Source organism: Aspergillus clavatus, genomic scaffold (assembly GCF_000002715.2).
Source record: "Aspergillus clavatus NRRL 1 1099423829791 genomic scaffold, whole genome shotgun sequence".
Lineage (NCBI taxonomy): Eukaryota > Fungi > Ascomycota > Eurotiomycetes > Eurotiales > Aspergillaceae > Aspergillus > Aspergillus clavatus.
The window spans coordinates 1,286,538-1,300,330 of record NW_001517108.1 but is presented as its reverse complement, the minus strand read 5'-3'; the positions used below and the strand labels follow the sequence as shown (position 1 = coordinate 1,300,330).

Below are 13,793 nucleotides of genomic sequence, written 5' to 3'. Positions count from 1 at the left end.
CTGAGGGCTCAGCCCGTGTACTGTGAGGTTTCGAATACTTTGCATAACATCGCAGAAGGGAAACATCGCGGAGCATGATAATCACAAAGAACAGAGCACCCATCAAAAGGAAAGCAATGAGAGAGAACAGAAATAGCCACACAGCAAGTTGGAAAATCATCCTTGCCCTCGTGGCAGTAGATCGTAATCATACACATAAAAGAGAGAAAAACTGTCGTGATAGAAATAGGAATAAACCGCGCCTTTCATCCCATGCCATGATGGAGCCACAAGTGGAAAGAAAACAAAATCATCATAGAGGGGCCATGATATCGAGCTCGACTAGTCAATCTTGGCCAGTGCAAGCTTCTTGGGTGTTGCAAGGTTGTTGGAGAGGCGCACATTCGCCTTCTTCTTGGTGGTCTTTCGAAGCTTCTTTCGTGCGACCATGACGGGGACAGATGAGCTCATGACAAGATAGTTGGAGAAAGACCCGAGGAGTACACTGTTTGATTCATGTTTGTCAGTTCATGTTATGTGGTAGCTCCTCACAACGGGGGTACTCACCCTTTCAACGCGCTTCGCCCTCTGGCTCCCACAATAACGAGGGTTGGTTCAAGACCGTCAATCTATCGCCTCAAAAGTTAGCCACCCGAACGATAAAGGGAATGAAACGCACACGAGCTCAAAGAATTATCACATACAGCTTCTGTAATCATGTGTTTCGGGCTTTTGCAGTGGATCACCTCGACGGCGACGCGGACCTGCAGCAGCGTCTTTCTCAGCAGACGAACACAAGTCTGCGAGATCACTTCTACAGCCCGATTTCTCTCCACTTCAGCTCTAGAGACGCCACGCGCATCAACGGAGCCGGGCCTGCTGTCCGTTCCACCCAGACGGCTCAGGAAGGCGCGTGAGATATTACTGCCCGCAGTTTCGTTTTGCGATTTGTGGACCGTTTCTTCTGTTTGGGACCCAACTACGGCGGCAGCGTCCTGCATTGCTTGGGCGCCCTCTCCGATCTGTACCGACGGTGCAGCAGGCATCCCCATCTCCTCATTGACTGCACAGACAGCAAACATGGTGTCACCATCGCGCAGGATGGTCCCAATCGTCCACTCCAGGGCATAGACGGATTCTTCGCTGAGGTCGGTGGCGACGAGATATCGGCGCTGTCGACGACGGCCCTCCTGCAGATGGGGGTAGTCGCCACGAATAATGGTCCTGATCGATCTGTTGTGGACAGAATTGTCAATGGAGGACATTTGGATACTGAGCTTCTGGGCGCGTTTGATGTCGGACAATTCCGCCTCGTCATCCGAGCCAAATGGGGTAGTGAGGGCGGAGCCAGCCTCAAGGCTCGCACGCGGTTGCACATCAAGAGTAGGTGGGCCATGTTTCGCAGAATGTCCCGCAGCGAGGGATTTTGATTTCACTTTGTGGTCAATCGAATCATCGTCTGCGACAGGGTGGTCAATACGCGAACAAAGAGAGAAAAAAAAAAAAAAAAGAAAAAAAGAAAAAAGGAAAAAAGGTGGGATACAATCGACCAAGGACGACTCGGCCACTTACATTCATCCGACATACGCTCACCAGCAGCTCCGTCCAGCTGCTGAAGGACAGCTAATGGACCGCTCAACATTGAGGGCGTGACATTGGCAGGCTTCTTTCGGCCACGCTCGGGCTCCGCATCGCCATCATCATCACTGGAGGAGGAGGAGGAGGAGGAGGGCTCATCGGGCTCGTCTTCACTGCTCTCCATGGGGTTGTTCTCGCTGTCATATAAATCTTTGGCCAGGCGCTCGTCGCCAGTGGGCGCAACCGGCTTTTCTTCAGCATCGGGAGATTCAGCGGGCACGACAGGGGAGGTTACGCCACCGGTACTACTGCCGACCGACTTGTGCAGGTCGGGGTCGGAGAGGTTGGTGTGGGCGTTATTCATGGCGGATGATTTACCTTTGTCCGGCACGGGGGACTTTCCAGGTTTCGACGACGAAAGATTCGGCGGATTGGTGCTGAGCCAGCGATTCTTGGGCGATCCGGAGCGCCCTTTTCGCGGGGCTAACCGGGAGTCGAGTGAGGTCCCCCGCGTCGAACTTTGCCGCCCGGGCGCTCTGCCCCTGGCGAAGCTCGGGAGGCCGACTTTCAGGTCGAGTCCTGACATCATCGCAGCCATGGCGCTCTTGCTCTGCGTCGGCTTATTATTGTTCGACTCTCTATGCTCTCTCGGTGGCTTTTCCGGCAACTGGATTTGGATGGTACGCCGCGGTAAGACAGCGCCGAACGCCATGTCGCCCGATAGCTTCTCATCAGCTCTATTTTGGTCTACGAGTCTTTTCTTCCCAATGGAAATGTGATCCGAGTTGTCCGACGACCTGCGGGCAGGCGGCGGGCCGTATAAATCACCAGGAAATGTTTTCAAGGATACAGATGACGAAGCCGTTGCTGTTGCTGGTGGCGTAGCCGTACGCAGAGGTGGGATAGAACTGGAAGATGAAGAGACAGGACCCTGCCAGCTGTATCGATTGTTAGAGGGAGAAGTCACACCCACACCAATACCGGCGATGGAGCCATGGCGTGGATGGGCCACGCCTGGGGATGGAGCGATATCTAGTAGGCTCCGCACTGGGGCCGCCTGGGTTGTGTTCCTCCGGTTAGACGACGGGCCGGATTCGTGACGCCGTTCTTGAGACTCGTCGACCCATTCCAGACGCTCTTCCTCCAATGCAGTTGCCAGCGATGACCTGGCCCGTTTCTTGGTGTAGTATGCACTAGTACTGTATGCCATTTCTGTGCGGCTCCGCCTGCAGGCGGGTTTGACACCACTTGTGTGGAGAATGGAAGCGTAAATTAATGTTCTGTCTGACTGCAAGCCTGGGGGAGGGGAGCCAAGCAAGCACCTCAGGAATGTGGGGAGATCAACCAGTCAATGACGAATTGCTTCGGCCTTCTCGAGTCTCTTTACAGGTGTGCTCGATTCCGCATTCAGGTTCAGGCTCAGGCTCAGCTCACGGATCGCTTTTTTTGGGATGCAAGACCCCAAGATCTGGTAAAAAATGACTTAGAGCCGGGAAGCTATAGATTGTAGTCTATCGCAAAGCCCACTCGTCTGTCTGACACACGCTCTCTCTCTCCACGGGAAACTGTATGGCCAAGTAGACCAACAGCACCAGCGAAAGAGGGGGGGGGAGGATGAACCAAACACACTAGGATCTCAAGCAGAATCGCAAAATAGAGCGAAGGGTTCGAGAGGGGTATTCGTGAAGCCCCCAAGACTGCACGGGAGTTGGTTCTTTATCCCTCACAAACGCGGTAGGAATCACCCGCGGCTTCTCCGCAACTGGACAGAAGCGTGGCAAAGCGGTCAATGAGAGCCACGACAACAAGAACCGGCTGCTTTGGGGGGGTGGAGGGATGGAATGTAGATCGATGATGGTCTTTGTAGATGGAAAAAATGAAGAGAACAAGGAGATCATGGATGAAGGGGAAAATAGGGGGGGATATGGATTCTATTCCTGAGGGAAGAGGCGAGAAGAAAAAAGGAGAGAAACACCCAGAGAGCTTCAGCCCTCGTCAGTCACCAAACAGTCGGGCACAACAGCTTCCAAAAGCTCGGCATAGCGGGGCATCAAATACACCCAAGCGCAGGAAGGCAGAAGCAATAATCCGGTGTCTGGCTGTCTGCTCTGTTTTGCTCTGCTCTGCTCTGCTCCGAGAGGGAAAAATGCGACAAAGGATTCAGGATTCTGCATTGCATCTTCACTCTGTTTTGCGCCCATCCCTTGCGTGGTGTCACAAGGCTTGAGTGATGCTGGCGATCCATTCACCTTTTGGTGAGGCCTGCTGAAGCCTTTGTGTAGCATACCAGACAAATAGTTTCCTACTGCCACAGTATGCAGAGGGCGATCATGGTGGAACATGGGGGAGATCGATGACTATCTATCTATCGCAATAGCTTCTACGCCGTATTTACCTGTGCTTCCCGTCGGTTGTAGCACAGAAGACCTGCCAGGGAGCATGTCGAGGACAGCGCATCTTGCAGGATGGTTGAGAAATCAACCGGGAAAAAAGCAGCTCTATGTTTCAATGCTTCATTAATCCTATGTAGATGGTGTGTCGTAAAGGCCAGATGACATGACCTCGGTTCGCTCAGAATGTAAATGCGGCCGTCCATGAAGAGAGTAATATCGTCCAGTTCCAAGCTCCAACTAGAAACACCTGTCCAGTGCCAAAGACTCCTGACGCCGATCGGAGAAGCAGAAGAAAAAAGAAAATTTGCGCAAAAGAGAGAGATCTGGATCAAAAGTCAGGGAGACGGAAACGAAACCAGGACCAGAGAGCTCGAGGCCAAGCCCGCTCAAGCTTTCGCTTTTCTCTTCTTCTTCGTCGAAGCAAGCCGAGCGGCAGTCGCAGCAAACGCTTCCTCCGGCGGCTCCTCGAACTTGGCAGCCCGTTTCTTGCCCTTGGCGCTGCCAGCGTTGCGCTCCATCGCCTCGGCCTCCAAGCGCTCGAGGAAGGACTCCATACGGTTCGTCTGGCGCTGTTTGATGACCGCAGCTAGATCGGCCAGATCCGACCCCTTCTTCTTCTTCTTTCCCGCCTTATCCTTGGTCCCTGTCTTCTTTTCCTTCTTCTCCTCGAGCTCCTTGGCCAGGGCCTCGGCTTCCTGTGCCTCCTTCTGCGCCCGCTTGACTCTCATCTGCCGTTTCTTCTCCGGCTCATTCGTGTACTTCTTGTAGGCCTCCACCTGGCCATCGGCGATGGCCTTGTCGATGATCGCACGGATACGCTCGTCGTCGTCGAGCACATTGCTCAGCATCACCGACTCGTAAACGCGGTCCATGTCGCCTCGGTGATGGTCAAACGCCTCCAGAACATCCTTTTCCTCCTCCGCGGAACCCTGGTAGTCCTGTTTGATCTTCTCGATGGCATCGGAGTCCACCGAGTTGGAATAGAGGTCTCGGTAGAAGTCAACCCAGTCGAAATCCTCGTCCTCGAGGGCCGCTTCCGCAGTGCTGCCGGTCAGGTCAAAGCGCTTGCGGCGGCGCTCGTCCGACAAGATGGCGTAGGCGAAGGCGATCTGCTGAAACTTGGTGTGTGCTTCATCCTTCGATTCGGCGGGGGCCTTGTCTGGAGGCTGTCAGTATATTACCGCCATCAAAGGCTACTGCTCTGAGCAAGGCGGTGGCAAAGCTACCTGGATGATGTTTAAGAGCGAGCTTTCTGTAGGCAGATTTGATCTGATCCTGAGTTGCGTCTTCTGGGACGCCGAGGATCTCGTAGAGATCAGTCGCAACGGGCTGAGGGACATCCTCAGGGATTTCGTCGGAGGACATGCTGCCGCGTTCTGTTGCTTGGGAGATATTTCCAATAGCTCGGATACAACCAGAGATAAAGTAATGAGCCAAGTAGAGAACCAAAGAATTGAGTAGTGACGGTGTGTTGATGGGTGCTGAGGTGGACAATAACGCGCTGGAACGCGCCGCGAAACCACTTTGACTGCCCAAACGGGTTAGCGGGGACACAAGCTTAATGCGCGCAAGTCGTCATAGTGCATAGTGCATAAGGCATAAGGCATAAGGCATAAGTTGGTGATAGCGAGACGGGTTCATGCGGTCATTCAGCCATCACCAATTCACTCTTCTCTTCTCTTCTCCTCTCTTCTCGTTCTTCTTTTTCTCTCTACACTAGAAGTAGAGACAGACACACTCAGCTGCTCTTATCTACAGACACCACACAGCAACACCACACCAACCTCCCTCCACAATGACCACATCCCCCCACTTCGACTACCTCCGCCAATGCCTCTCTCTCGCTGAACGCTCCCCCCCGCGCCCGACCAATTTCCGCGTCGGCGCCATGCTCCTCTCCCGCCGAGACGGCGACATCGAGTGCAAAGACGATTGCGTCCTCTCCACAGGCTACACCATGGAGCTCGCGGGCAACACCCACGCCGAGCAGTGCTGTCTCTCCAACTTCGCGGCCGTGCACTCCGTCCCCGAAGACCGCGTGGCAGAGGTCCTTCCCGCTGAGCCCGGCCGGAAACTCGTCATGTACGTGACCATGGAGCCGTGCGGGAAGCGGTTGTCGGGCAACGTGCCCTGTGTGCAGCGGATCATCGACACGCGGGCGGGTGGGCGGCCGGGCATCCAGAAGGTGTACTTTGGGGTGAAGGAGCCTGGGACCTTTGTTGGGAGTTCGGAGGGGTGTAAGAGGCTGACTGAGGCCGGGGTGGAGTGGAGGGTGGTGAATGGGTTGGAGAGGGAGATTCTGACGGTGGCTACGGCAGGGCATGAGAATCGGGAGGAGGAGGTCAAGGCGGCTTTGGGTGGGGTGGAGACCAACCTGGACGATGTCAGTGATGAAGAGAGGCAGCGACAGGCTGAGATCCCGCGGAATCCCAAGAAGAGGATGATGTAGGTATATTCGGCTACTACCCGTCGTCCGTCTGGCTGGCATAGATGAGACAGGGGGAAATGAACGAATGAGTATTCCGCATCGGACACATGTACGATTTGGCCAGCTGCAGCTCTATGGTATTTTGAACAGGCTGTCCTTGACAGTCTCATGCCCGTGGACTATCTCCTCAACTGGGAATGACTCGATCGGAGTCAACTCTCCGCCCGCGTCCCTCATATCTCCATCTGCTTATATATGCCGGCGTGGAGTCCGAGCCGCCATTCTTCGTCGCATATGCACCAACGAGCGATCCTATACACGAATGTCACTACATTTTGCACATTACCGCCTCTTCACAACGCTGCACTTTGACTTACCAGTAAACCGTCCCGTATCACCACTGACAATCAGCGCATCGGCGCATCCGATGACCATTCGTTGTTTCGGGTGCCGAGCTGGAGCAGCTGCAAAGACATACTCGGAATCGTTCACGGTCTGGATCTCCAGACGGATGGGTCCGCCTTGCCAATCCTCAGGCACAGGTACCGTGTTCTCTGGGGTCGCGTCTCGATAGTTACCGCGGCCCTCTACGCGAAACCAGAAGGCCAGCGATAGTCCTTTGGAGGACTGAAGCAGGACAACACCCAGATCAATATGCTGCTGGGTCAGAAAAACCGTCACGCCCGCTTCTTTGTCGGCCACCCTGGGGTTGAAAGATACGATCACACTGTATGCGCACAACGTATCAGTCTGATGGCGTATGATGAGCGTCAACCCATCATCCGGCTGAAAGTCCTCCGTTCCGGTGGGATTATAGAACGGGGGCGTCAGCCGGAGCGTACGAGGATGGCCCGCTGGCGAGACGGTGAAATCCTCCGGCTTCAGATGCCGCCAGTACACCAAGTGCGGCGGAATCGACGAACCCGTCAGAAAGTCAATCTCGTCGGGTTCGTTGATCCACGCGGCGTCGCCGCGACGGATACCCCTGTTCGGCCGCGGAAGAGGGCTCTGCATCTGTCCGTGGACAGGCTGGACGACCGGCCATTCCCCTTCATCCCCGGTCGCAGCGGCCAGGACCATCTCGCGACCCATGGGGTAGTTCTTCCACTCCGGGCCCGAGCGTGTACTCAGCGCCACAGCCCACCAGTGTCCATCGCCATCATCGTAGAACAAGTCCGCATGGCCGACCATCTGGAAGTATTGAGTCGTATTTCTGTCCGTCAGAAGCGGACTACGCGGGTACGGTTCTCCAAGGGTTCGTTCGGGACCTGGACCGCGCCATGGTCTCCGAGTGGCCGAGCTCTGTGCTCTTCTCCGTGATCATCTAGTAGTAATACCCGTCCTTGCGGTACACATGCGGACCCTCGGGCCAGACCCCGCCCGTCCCGTTTCAGGAGCACCCCACTAGCCCTGTCTCGCCGGTCCGCAGGTCAAGCGAGCACTGCTGGATCTGCTGGTCATCCGCCGACGTCACGTACACCGTTCCATCGTCGTCCCAGAAGAGTTCCGGGTCGATGCCGCGGACGGAGAAGACGAGCGGCTCGCACCACGCGGCACCGCTGAACGGATCGGACAACGTGAACAGGAGACTCTTGGTCTGCGGGCCCAGGTAGGAGACGATCAAGTAGAATATGCCGTCGTGGTAGCGGTGCGTGGGGGCGTAGATACCCGACTGCTGGCCGTCGGTGATGCGCAGGTCGGGAATCTGACTGGGTCGATTGAAGACGTTGCTGGCGAGTTTCCAGTTCTGCAGGTCTTTGCCTGCATAGACTGGCAGGCCTGGAAAGGCGACGAGGGTGGACGTGGCGCAGAAGAAAGTATCCTGCTCCGGAACGTAGACACAGGTGAGATCCGAGTGCCAGCTAGGAAAGAGGGGATTGGTATATGGTTGGGGGGGAGTGGGATGGGAGAAGCCAAGTGATGCCATTGCCAGGCACAGGATGGCGGTGGCGATGGTTCGATGATCGGTCTCATGCTAGTGATTTCTAGCGCAGGGTTGGTTCTCGGGTGTCTGTAATTCCATCATCGACCTTTCTTATATCTTCACAAATCATAGTACTTGCAAAGTAGTCCTGCAGCTATCTGACTCGCGCGTCTGCCCAGAGCCAACTCATTGGAGGGATTTAATTCAAGACCGACAAATTCTCCGAGCTAACAGACCACTCAGCTTGTGGCATTGTGCAGCAGTGATTTGTCAAGACCGTTCTGCTGAATCATACTTTCAGTCAACAGTCTCCAACCTGACAGGTTCGCTGTCATAAGTTCCAAAATATCCTTGACGGCCGGATCGACATATTTCTTTGCTCCTTATCGTGAAAGTCCATGTGCGCTGCGCTCGCCTCGTGGCCGTACCAGCCCAGACGCGCGGGAATCGCCGATGCTCGCCCTGCTGACGGTCGCGAGAGCTTTGAGGCGGTGATCTGCTTTGGCAGATTCCCAGGATGCCGATTGTGTCTGCGTGGACAAAGGCCTGGACACTTCAGACGTCGCCGAGTCTTCCAGGAAGCGAGGTTCTCCGCCGCTTTCGCCTTGGTGTGATGCGTCGTAGCAGACGGTGACGGAACCCTCTTGGGCCGAGCTTCTTCGCAGAGAGGCCTACGGTCTGCTCTTTGACGCCGCCGCCGGGATGCACGATCACGAGTGCAGGTGACAAGGCTGGATGCCTGTCGCGGGCTTGTGGAGCAAACCGGCTAGCAGGATTGGTCCTTTCTTTTTCGAAATGCCAGACATGCTGACTTGTCTGGTTTCGATTGTTTGTATCCCCCGGTATCTCAGGAAGGAGGCCTGCACGTGCAAATCTCAGGGGTATCCAGAATGTCCACTCGGCTGAGAATTCGAACATGTTCGGACATTGATTGATCTCTCAGGTTAGGGTATCATTGGCGTCAAGACAGACGTTCGAAAAACGGCGGGCATATACAGCATCAAGTAAACAACGCACCAGTCCCATTTTCATGGATCAATCATGCCGAAGTTATTCCAGAGCTGCTGACTAGGGATGAAGACGAGATACTTCGGGAGTTCATGACCCAAGCACATACTCCCGAGAGCTGGCCAGTTGGCACTTGACACCAAGGTCACGTGTTGAGAGTCTTCAAAGCGCTCTCATTGATCAACTCTGCAAACCAGGGCGAATCATCTTATCAACTGTTTCAAACGGCATTCGAATCCCATGTCAATTACACCCCCGTGAGTGTAGACGGTGTAGACGTTCAAATTCCCGAATTGAGGCTCGCCTAGGGTCTTGTAGCACAAAACCCTGCGGTTTCAGCATGACAGAGTCCTGTGGCGTAGTCTGCTGTGAAAACATCTGAAGGCTGCGGGTTCGACCCCCGCCGGGAGCTTGAGCTCCCGTGGCGCAATGGTAGCGCGTCAGACTTCTATGCTGGGACCTGTCTCTCTCTCTTCTTTTTTTTGTTGCAACTTTGGTTTTCGTCGGACTGATTGTCAGACAGCCTGGTCTTTCTTTATTTTTTCATCTTTCTCATCTCCAATGCGGATTATTATTTCATCGAGGCCGTGAGCGTCAGCGCTCACGTGACATCGGCCGTCAGACAATCATCGGCCACCACTTATCACAGCAGAATGAATGAATGCTCTGACAACCACATCGAAATCACCAAACACTAAAAAAGATGAGATGATCCTATGGCGACAGCGGACGATGGCGAACTCGTCTTCTACCCGGCCTTCTGCTTCAGAGCTTCGCCAACTCACTTCACCTGGGTGAAGATGGCCGCGGTAGATGTGCATCGGCTGAAGCAACGGCCGGGATTCGAAGGTATGCACACTTGCGAAGCAACGAGGCAGTTTTCTCTGTCCATCTGCTAGGCTTATGTTTCTACGGCTCGAGATACCTCCCACATGAATAGAAACCATAACAGCACAATTTACCTTGTCATCTTGAGCTAGATCAGCAAGATTCATGATTATCATGTAGTAGCACACGTAACTAACCAACACACCCCACCCCAAACCCCGGCAGGCCAGAACATCTTCTTCTACCACAACCACCCCATCCGCTTCGTCTCGCTGCTCGGCCTCCTCGTCGCCCGCACAGACGTCTACAAACGCACCATCCTCACCCTTGACGACAGCAGCGGCGCAACCATCGAAATCGCCGTCCTGAAAGCCGACCCCCCGGCCCCGGCCATCACCACCGCCCACCTCGCCGCGACCAACAAGACGGAGCTGGACATCTCGACGCTACAACCCGGCACCCTGGTGCAGGTGAAGGGGACGCTAAGTATGTTCCGGGGTGCGATGCAGGTGCAGCTGGAGCGCTTCGCGGTGATCCGCGACACGAACGCCGAAATGCGGTTCCTGGATCTGCGGTGCCGGTATCTGGTTGAGGTGCTGGCTGTGCCGTGGCGGCTGGAGGGGGAGGAGGTTGCGCGGTTGCGGGTTGAGGCGGATGCGGAGGAGGAGCGGCTGGAGGAGGAGCAGGAGCAGGCGCGGAGGAGGCAGCGGAGACGAGCGGAGAGGGACGAGAGAGACGAGAGGCGGATTCGGAAAATGTGGGAGCGGGAGGAGAGGGAGAGGGAAAAGGCGGCGGTTGCTGGTCGCGAAGCTGGGCTGGAGGTTATGCGTGAGGTCCAACGGAATCGTTCTGTGGATGTTAGTTAGGGCGAGGTAAGGCCTGCTGATTTCTGTTGCCTCTGGTAGGGTGATTGCCCTACGAAATCACGGCTGAAGTGCGAGTCCGGATCCGTGAATACAGAAAAACATACAGTATTGATTAAGGTTCCAAAAGCAGACACAATATACAAAAAAAAATGGCATTCCGGGTCAGAAAGATGGCGGATCATTTCACATAAGTCATTGAGGTCCCCCACCCCCTGAAATACAATAAGAAATAGGAAAGAGAGAACACGGCAAACGCTGCAGGAAACAACGCAGACAAGGGATATCTTTCACTAAGGAAAACGCCGAGACAACGAGCATACATACCGAGATCGATACCGAAGGCAAGAACATGGAGCTTCTACTTGTAGGTATATGTCTTGTAATCGTATCCACCACCGCTACCACCAACAGGGCCGCCGCCCTGGCCACCCAGCAAGCCACGGTAGTATTCTTCGTCGTCTGCCCGGCTGCCTCGATTAGGGAGATGGTCATGGTACTTGCTCTTTTCGCGCTCCTTTTCTCTCTCCCAGAGGGAGTCGTACAGTCTCTGGTCTTCAGTATCCCGGTACCGTCGGCCATCGTCAGCCAGGTCGCCTGGAAGTGCGGATGACGTGGAGTAGTAATCACTTCCGGGATACCGAGAGCCAGCGGTGTGGGAGTACGACGGGAGGTCGCTTTCGGAATGCCTGTAGTCATTCATGGCCTGGCCACGCGAAGAGCTCCGGGCCCGAATATGAGCCGAAATCGGACGATGGGACCCCCGGCTTCCAGCACGGGGATACAATGGGTCATGGCTGTATGAATCGTATGCTTTGTGGCCGGCGGTAGGGGGTTCTGAGCCCTCCTTGGGTCGAGTGCTGCTTGTCATGGATTCTGTTCGCCGATGCGAGGAAGCTCCGTGCTCGTCGCCGTAAATCTTCCCGCCTCCTGGTTGAGCGGTGTAAGGCTTTCTTTCGCGCTCGATAGGCCGCGAGGGAATCTCTTCGTCCTCATCATCTACGACCGCGGACGACGACGTATGCTGATGGTGGCGGTCCCGCTCGTTTACCGAGTGCGTGGATCCGGTAGCCGACGCCGCTGAGCTCGTAGATACCTTGTGACGGTGCACAGCGACCTTCTTCAGTTCCTCCTCGGTAACGGGCGGCAGCTCGACGCCGCAGTGCTTTGTGATGAATTTGTCAAGCTCATCCCTCACGGCAAGGTCGGGTGCATCTGGGAACAGTCGGCGAGGGATTTCCTTTGGGAACCTCTCCCGTCTATTATCCGGGTTACTAATAGGCATGTTCAGCACGGCCTTCTGCAATCGCTCGTATTCCTTGTCCGGATGCGCTTGGATCATCAAGGTAGCCCATCGTTCGAAACCTCGCGGCGTCAAGCCCGGGATGTCAGGCCGTTCGTTCAGTTTAGTTTGAACAAGGTGATGCTCCGCTTCGAATTCTCGGAACAACCGCGAAATTGAGGACGTGCGATCATCGAAAATATCTTGGAATTACTGGTCAGTTCCGCTTGTAGCTTGGATATAAGACCGACCACTTCAACTCCTCACCTTGCCAGGGATATTGATCTGAGGGTACCGCTGTATCTTCATAGAACTTCTGCAGTTTCTCCGGAACCACTACAATGGTGTTTCCCGGTGGATAATCCTCAATCTTGCCAACTAGTCAGATTTGAATGACTCTTCGTATAACACATGGGCACTTACCAAATGAACTGCTATGCCACGAAGGAGTTGACCCAACTTGGCCGTGGGCTTCCCATCCTCGAAAAGCTTGCCCCATATTCTCTCCAAAGTCGTCATCTCCGTGATAGTCTCATTCCTTGACGGTGGCCTCGGACGCGCTTCCATCTTCTGCGCTTGATCACTTGCCTGGCTGAACGGTGACCCTCGTCTCTCGAGAGGGGGCACTGGCGAAGGCCGCGAGCTAGGACGGGGGCTATTAGGATATGTTCCTGATGGTGGATATTGCTGATACTCGGCGCTCTCGGGTGCGACAGTCGACTGCGGGGGAGATATCTTGAGGGGGACAGCAGGCGGCGATTCGTACTCATTATAGCTAAACTGAGGGGCAGCACTGGGAGCCCATTGCGGCGGTGGAGGACCAGATGGTGGCTGCGGCGGATACTGCTGCGGTGGGGGAGGAGGATGCTGGCCTTGAACGTTATCCAAGCCGGTTGCCTTGAGCTGTTGGATCACGGTTGCGGTAATCTGGGACAGGACCTCGGGCGAAAGGTAGGACGGGGTGTCAGCCTTGTGGAAAGCCGAGCTCACAGCCTCATTGATGGTACCAGTCGACGGCTGCTGATACCAAGAATGCTGCTGAGGAGGCGGCTCTGGATACTGTCCTTGAGCGGGGGACGGAGCAGTCGAGGGCATCTGAGGCTGTGGCATGTTGACCCGGTCAGGCGCATACTGACCCGGATATGGAGCTTGGTAGCTCGATGGGCGGATGTCGTTGGGGTTTGCTTGATTGCCATTATTGCCTAGCTGATCGTAGGGACTTGCGCTTCTTTGAAAGCCGTCATAAGCCATGAGGGCCGTTGCTTCCTGTGACTCCGTGCAAATTAGTCGCTGTCCGTTTTTACCAGGATCGTAGTGTATGTGTGTGCTAACCCTGAGCGGGGACCTCAGACTCAGGAGATGATGGAAAAACCTCTGTTGGTGACACCAGTATGTGGCGAAACTGCCGCTGCGCTGTGCACGCTGTAGGACAAAAAGTTGTCAATAGAACCCCGGCCGATGAAAACGCGATGAGGGGCTCCAAGATAGAGGGGCACAGGTGAAATGTGGA

At 55.1% G+C, this 13,793-nt stretch overlaps 6 protein-coding genes across 6 annotated transcripts, besides 5 other annotated features; 2 read left to right on the top strand and 4 right to left on the bottom strand.

The window, feature by feature from the left end:
- Positions 1–321: 321 nt before the first annotated feature.
- Positions 322–2,767, bottom strand: ACLA_072030 (universal stress protein family domain protein; the record flags this gene model as incomplete). Its single annotated transcript, XM_001275595.1, has 4 exons — positions 322–484; positions 547–608; positions 684–1,438; positions 1,552–2,767. The coding sequence occupies 4 exons, from the start codon at positions 2,765–2,767 to the stop codon at positions 322–324; spliced, it is 2,196 nt and encodes a 731-aa protein (XP_001275596.1).
- Positions 1,466–1,512: a microsatellite.
- Positions 1,688–1,710: a microsatellite.
- Positions 2,768–3,659: 892 nt separating the features above from the next.
- Positions 3,660–3,691: a microsatellite.
- Positions 3,692–4,336: 645 nt separating this feature from the next.
- Positions 4,337–5,315, bottom strand: ACLA_072020 (DnaJ domain protein; the record flags this gene model as incomplete). Its single annotated transcript, XM_001275594.1, has 2 exons — positions 4,337–5,109; positions 5,177–5,315. 2 exons carry the CDS (start codon positions 5,313–5,315, stop codon positions 4,337–4,339), a joined length of 912 nt encoding a protein of 303 aa, XP_001275595.1.
- A 225-nt stretch (positions 5,316–5,540) lies between these two features.
- Positions 5,541–5,567: a microsatellite.
- A 50-nt stretch (positions 5,568–5,617) lies between these two features.
- Positions 5,618–5,656: a microsatellite.
- Positions 5,657–5,745: 89 nt separating this feature from the next.
- On the top strand, positions 5,746–6,399 carry ACLA_072010 (putative DRAP deaminase; the record flags this gene model as incomplete). Its single annotated transcript, XM_001275593.1, has 1 exon — positions 5,746–6,399. One exon carries the CDS (start codon positions 5,746–5,748, stop codon positions 6,397–6,399), a length of 654 nt encoding a protein of 217 aa, XP_001275594.1.
- A 166-nt stretch (positions 6,400–6,565) lies between these two features.
- Positions 6,566–8,305, bottom strand: ACLA_072000 (xylosidase : arabinofuranosidase; the record flags this gene model as incomplete). Its single annotated transcript, XM_001275592.1, has 3 exons — positions 6,566–6,690; positions 6,756–7,569; positions 7,784–8,305. 3 exons carry the CDS (start codon positions 8,303–8,305, stop codon positions 6,566–6,568), a joined length of 1,461 nt encoding a protein of 486 aa, XP_001275593.1.
- A 1,721-nt stretch (positions 8,306–10,026) lies between these two features.
- On the top strand, positions 10,027–11,004 carry ACLA_071990 (OB-fold domain-containing protein; the record flags this gene model as incomplete). The annotated part of the gene is made up of 2 exons (XM_001275591.1): positions 10,027–10,159; positions 10,364–11,004. 2 exons carry the CDS (start codon positions 10,027–10,029, stop codon positions 11,002–11,004), a joined length of 774 nt encoding a protein of 257 aa, XP_001275592.1.
- A 358-nt stretch (positions 11,005–11,362) lies between these two features.
- Positions 11,363–13,534, bottom strand: ACLA_071980 (uncharacterized protein; the record flags this gene model as incomplete). The annotated part of the gene is made up of 3 exons (XM_001275590.1): positions 11,363–12,486; positions 12,551–12,653; positions 12,707–13,534. The coding sequence occupies 3 exons, from the start codon at positions 13,532–13,534 to the stop codon at positions 11,363–11,365; spliced, it is 2,055 nt and encodes a 684-aa protein (XP_001275591.1).
- Positions 13,535–13,793: the final 259 nt, after the last annotated feature.